The sequence below is a fragment of the Seriola lalandi genome, unplaced genomic scaffold (assembly GCF_002814215.2).
Source record: "Seriola lalandi dorsalis isolate HSWRI2012SDOR001 ecotype SW California unplaced genomic scaffold, Sedor1 jcf7180001973541, whole genome shotgun sequence".
Classification (NCBI taxonomy): Eukaryota; Metazoa; Chordata; class Actinopteri; order Carangiformes; family Carangidae; genus Seriola; species Seriola lalandi.
The window spans coordinates 1-5974 of NW_019444207.1; the positions used below are offsets into that span (position 1 = coordinate 1).

The 5974-nt window shown below is 40.1% G+C and overlaps 2 protein-coding genes across 3 annotated transcripts; one reads left to right on the top strand and one right to left on the bottom strand.

Moving 5' to 3' along the window:
- Positions 1-5: 5 nt before the first annotated feature.
- Positions 6-3074, bottom strand: LOC111652332 (WD repeat-containing protein 20; the record flags this gene model as incomplete). The annotated part of the gene is made up of 3 exons (XM_023402571.2): positions 2786-3074; positions 515-697; positions 6-107 (listed from the first exon to the last, which is right to left on the bottom strand). Coding segments are annotated over exons 1-3 (549 nt in total), but the record flags the coding sequence as incomplete, so codon positions are not given.
- A 15-nt stretch (positions 3075-3089) lies between these two features.
- On the top strand, positions 3090-5673 carry LOC111652311 (uncharacterized). 2 transcript variants are annotated; one of them, XM_023402544.2, is made up of 5 exons: positions 3090-3762; positions 3991-4046; positions 4193-4267; positions 4575-4661; positions 4762-5673. In XM_023402544.2, the coding sequence occupies exons 1-5, from the start codon at positions 3726-3728 to the stop codon at positions 5398-5400; spliced, it is 894 nt and encodes a 297-aa protein (XP_023258312.1). In that variant the 5' UTR covers positions 3090-3725; the 3' UTR covers positions 5401-5673. The 2 variants fall into 2 exon arrangements, with proteins under 2 accessions (XP_023258312.1, XP_023258318.1); XM_023402550.2 differs by having other exon boundaries at positions 4196-4267.
- Positions 5674-5974: the final 301 nt, after the last annotated feature.

A 5974-nucleotide genomic window follows, 5' to 3' on the forward strand; every position in this document is an offset into this window, starting at 1 on the left:
TCCACGTTGTACAGGTACATATTCCCACTGGCATGAGAGACCAGAAACAGGCTCTCAGAGCCTGGCACCCATTTCACACATGTTACTCTGGACTTGTCTATTAGTCTCTGTCAGGAAAGACGGAAGGTTGAGATTTGAGAGACAGACAGGGAGGGAGAGAGTGGAGAGAGAAAGGGGGTGGGGACAATGTCAGTACAGTATCATCAGGAAATACTTACAATTTCACAAAGAATGCTCTGTTAAAGTCTTAGGCCACTTGGTAATATTTAATTTAAAGGTGCTGAGCAGGGAAAACGCAAAAAGTACCATGAAGAACAAGACAGGGTATGGGAAATCCTTTGAACACACTTGACTTTTTGCCATTCATACAGCTGAATTTAAACAGCACAGTACACGTAATTGTGAAAATTCACTGCCTCTCCTAATTTTTCCTTTACTGACCAGCACCTGCTACTTGTGGAAAACGTTGCACACAAAACTCTTCCAATCTACTGCCTATCTATCATAGACCTACCTCTTCATTGAAGAGCTTGCTTGTCTCCTTCTTGATGGGGTCAATGAGCTGTACCTGTCCTGCAGAGAAACCCACCAGCAAGGACACACTCTCTGCCGTAGCTGTGAGGTGGTTGAAGTCATGACAGGTGGGCTGCGTTCCCTTGTAGATGCGCTTGTCTATGGGCTTGCTCAGGTCAGCAGCCTGATGAGAGAAAGCATGAACACACATGTGGTGAGTGCAGTAATATTTCAATATCTAAAAAGAGTTTTTGTACTTTGTCACATGACACAAACTGTCAGTAATAAACCATTGGAGCTGACTGTGCAGTCATATTGTTTTTTTTCTTGTACTTTATCTCAAAACACACCACCACTGAATTTAGAGGAGCTGAGGTGGTCATCTTGATTCCACTGATAAAGAAGACCTTCATAGATCAAGTGTCTTGTAACCAAAGTGAACATGCAGTGACATCTGAACTCAAAATAGCACTGCGTGATTTTTAGCTACATATCAGATAGCTGTCACTGAGCAAAAATGAGGACTTACTTAAGTATAAGTAGGTATACTTAAGTATAGATGTACACCTTTTCACTCTTGGTGGGTAGATGCTTACCATTGCACTGTATGATGAAAAGTTTCTTTTTTGTCAGGTAAACAGTATTTTACAGCTGTGAACAAGAAACCCCAAGCATATACTAACCGTTCCATTGTTACTGATTTATAGTTTACACTACTGGCAGAATGGAAAATTCTTTGAGTGTAAGATGATGACTCAGTGGCTCCTCTAGAACCTTTAGATGTGACATTGAGTTGTTTATGACCCGTCTCAGACACAAAATGTCAAATCAAGTCACAAAAGTAGTTTAAATCAAGGGTCCGGTCAAAAACACTGATCATAATAGCATGCATTGTATTAGGTATTATTTTAGTGATTGGCATTACCACCAAAACTGGTACATAATAAGCTTATGTCAACAGTAGTAAGAAGCGAGGTTACGGATATACACACAAAAGAAATGATAAGGTCATCGTGAGCAGCTAAATTTGTCAACTGCTGACTGTAATACACAGGACAGTCTTACTAAATTTTGTACTTTAAACCTGTAGCCATGTATCTGCTCCAGCAAAACTTTACCAGAGAAATTAAATGACCAATATTTTTAAGCTGTAACTCATCAATGGGACAAATAATCGATAAGATGATGTATTGTGAATGTAATCTTGTGATGTGATTTTGATACACTGAAAACAAATATCAATGTCTTTATCAGGCATGTGACTAATTTGCTTGTACCATTATAACTCGCCATTTCCTGTCAAACTTAAATTGTGAAGATTAACAAGCCTAGAATTCCTGTTAGTTTTGTCTTTTACTACAAATAATCCTACAATTCTTCTAATTTGTGGTATTCCAGCCAGCCTATTGCTGATTTACACTTGAAATTACACACATGACAAGGACATGATTCTGTGTGGATATTTAAAAGGCTATGACACATCACTTCAAGTTAGCAGTCAGCTGCTTTCAATCAACCTGTGATGTCCAGTCAGCTGAATCCATGTTAATGGCTTACTTGTTAGTGACTCAACATCTACACAGACCACAGAAATATACTGTAATGGAATAGATCCTTCATGAATGCTTATAACCTGTAAAATACAGAGCATTTCCCTACAAGCAGAACAAGTCAGCTTAGTTTGATCAGGTCATAGATTTTGTCCAGACACATCCCAATGCCAAGAGTTGAGTGTTATTACACAGAAGGATGACGGCAGCAGTTAGCTTGCTAGCCGAATGACCGTTCATACACTGAATCGGCATCACTGCGATGTGTTCACACCTGTCAGTCAAAGGGCGTCGACAGGTGTTGTGGGTGGTAACGTAGAACTGTCACTATTCACCGTTACAGCAAAGATTTCAGCCATGACAACTTAAATAACATCAAAAGGATAACTTCACCCTAATGATCGTAAAACCAGCCTGACGAAACCGACGATACCATAAAACTAAAATAGTGTCACAGACTGGGGACGGAATTTAGCCCCTGGCCTTGGTGTAGCTGCTGGCTTGCTAGTGTTAGCCAGTCGCATTGGCTAGCTAACTAGAAGGCTAGCTTCATCGTAGCTCCAAGCTAACTAGCTGCCAGCTAATTTGAAAGTCAAGCACCTGCCAGTTATTTAATACAGCCAATGTAAGCCTGATGTTCAGCAACAGCTCAAATGGTAGTGATGTATTTTAACATGCCGTATCACGAATTTCCGTTGACATTAGCCCCGCTAGCACGCTACCTTTCTAACGCCTTTGTAGATGTAGAAGTAGAGCTCACGGCCCACATTGAAACAGATCCTGTCGCCGTTGCCCGACTGGTCGTTGACGTTCACGAAGGAGACCTTGACGGGGTTGGAGCCTTGCGAGTTGAAAGGCACCCTGTTGGGACGGCTGTATTCGGAGTGAGTGAGGAGTTTGTAGACACCTTCCCGAGTAGTGAACTGAGTTTTAATTTCGTTCATCTCCTTCCCTCCTCCCTCCGCCGCCATCTTTGAAATTAACATTCATCCCTTTCCCCCAGGCCGGATCTTACGCACGGAGGGGAGCGGGCCACGGAGCGGGCTACTACTCTCCCGTTCCCCCCAACGGTTTACCGGGGAACTGGTGGAGGAGGTTACGTACTGTAGCTGCTTTAGAATAAGTTGTTATTATAACATTATCTACTTTAACTATATGTAACAGATATTTATTTTGGAAACATAAACTAGTACAACAGGACACCCTAACTTAGATTTTACATCGGTGGCATAGGTTAGATATATCAACTAAACCTTTCTCAGCTTTTTATGATTTTAAAACTCTATTACAGGGTTAAGAAAATATTTGTAAAAAACACTGTCTTTGATTAAATAACAGAAAAGCTGAATTAGGCAACAAAAATAACATTTTGGACAAACAAGGATGTCAATTAGCAGCAACCAGGACAATAAGAGTTTTATTTTGAAAAAAACAAACACCGGACGTATTATTTTGTTAAAATGTTCAAACTATTAGCGTTTTTGAACTCGTGTCAGCGCTGTGTACCGTGCCCACGCTGCTTACCTGCGACCACACTTGCTCGCATCATATTAAAGCCACCTGCTACTTACCAGTTCATTAATCTGCAAGTTCGCTACACAGCAACATTATTTCAGTATTTTACTTCTTTGTGGTCCAGAGAAGTTACAGGCGCCAAATGTCATGGCATGTAGAAGAAGACGACAACGCTCACTTCCAGGTAGGTATCAGTATTCTTTTATTTAACATTGTGTAACATGGGCTAGACGATTGATTTAATTAGTATTTTTGTACTGCATGGCTTTACGTTCTAATTTTATTTAATACCTTATACCTAATATTTTGCAACAGGAAATTCAGTTGTATGTGTTTTGGTGTATTTTTGAATGTCATTAGATGCATAATTATTGCACTTCAAATTAATGTTTTGTTTTTTTTTCCATTTTAGGTCACAGTGAGAGACATATACCCAACAACGTGGACCAACTTGCTTTCAAATACATGGTGAGATGAGTTAAGTACATTAAATCATCATATTTGAGAATGATCAGGTCTTTTATTCTCTGAAAAAGTTGTAAATCACTTGCATTTAATCTCTATCTTGCTTTGACATATAAATGTGGACTTGAGTGACCGGTGTTTTCTGTCAGGAGATGTGTAAAATGGAGTCCAGCACTGATAGTGACTCAGAAATCAGTCCAAGATGGTCGGACACCAGCACTATGGTATTGCTTTTGTACAAACTTTGTACACACAATGACACAATAAGTACAAGTGGAGTGACAATATTTATATGGTATAAGTATATATTAAATGGCTTTAAAAAAAAGTTAAACCTAATACCAGATATAGAACATTGTCCATTGTATTTCAGCACCAATTTAGTTTTGAAATGGGATCAAATTTCATTTCTTCCCCAGAAACTTGCCCTATATACTCATTATCTGACTTCCAGCGTGCATTGAGCTTTTTAATTTAAAAATGAATTACTGTCTTGTCGAAGCAAAAATCACTGAATTCCTCATGGAACAGGGATGTGTGAGCAGCGCACCAGAGTGTGGGACATTGCGTCGGACACTGTCACTGAAGCCTGCAGCAAGGCATGGTTGTTATTCTTTGGTAAGCAGTCTGCATTCATTAATTTATCAATTTTTGGCACAAACATATCCTGTTCTTCTAGGTGTTTGTGAATGAATAAATAATTACAATTTCACTGTAGTTTATGGACCCGTATGATGGGAGCTCTGAAGATTCGGACGACTCAAACATCGATTTTGGTGTCTCCAGGCGAACAAGGCACCAGGGACAAGGAGGAGGGGGATGTCGGTTTACGGGCCGGAGCAGGAGATTCATTCTTCATAACCCTGCTTCTGTTGCTCTCAGAGAAGTGATGAAAAATGGGATGAGAGATCCTGTAACAGAGCAGCAACATCTTTTGGATCTCCCGATGAAATGTGGGAGTGATTCTGAGCTCTGGGTCTGTGAGCTTGACACTCTGCCCTCCCACAGTGACAAGGACAGTTGTAGAGATCTTACAGCAGAAATGGCAAATGATTCAACAATGCATCCCCAAACCATGGATATCGAATTGCAGCTTGATGATTCAGGCTTGCACGCCACAAGATCTTCTACATCTCACACATCTGGACCTCTCACCCCAGTGGGAGGGAGCTCGTCCTGGATGCTGGATAGCTCTACTGAGAGATCCCCCAGCCCATGTAACCTCAGATCTCTTTACAAGAGAAAGCTGGGGCTCCCTGGCGCAGAAGTGGTGGAACTGGCGCAAAGAAAGAGGCAGTGTGTCGTCAACATGGAGGACAAACAAGAGGCAGGGGACTCTGCATCTGAACCATGTTAGAGCCTTTATGACCATGGACTGTCAGAATGAAATACTGTAAATAGTTACTTTATGCACTTTGGTTTATTTTTCTACCTCCAGTAATTTTGAATGTCTCACAGGTGTCACACATTGTGCTGATTGCCTCTTTTTGAGCAATAATGATTTTTGTTTTGTTGGGAGGAATTACCCTAGTAACCTGGCCTCCATGGTAAAACAATGTACAACCTATGCACTGGCAATGAAGAAACTATACATTTTTCTAATAAAAGCAAAACCATATGAAAGAAAAAATGATGCAGCTTTTTTTGGGTTGAAATTGTTAAATAAGTATCTAGCACTGCACTGGATAGTAAAGTTTCAGTCTGATTTTAAGATGGCATTCAGCAAATACATCTCTGAATTTTAGTCACAGGTGCCCATTTTAAAATCAAAATTTTGTTCAATTGACAAGCTGTTCAAATGTACTTTCTACAAAGCAAACCAATCTAAATGAGCATAAAATAGTTAGATATAAGTATTAACCAGTTTCAGTCATTATTTTTAAGCCATTCCTGTCGCTTTGGCTTTATGATTGGGGTTGTCTTACTGGAAA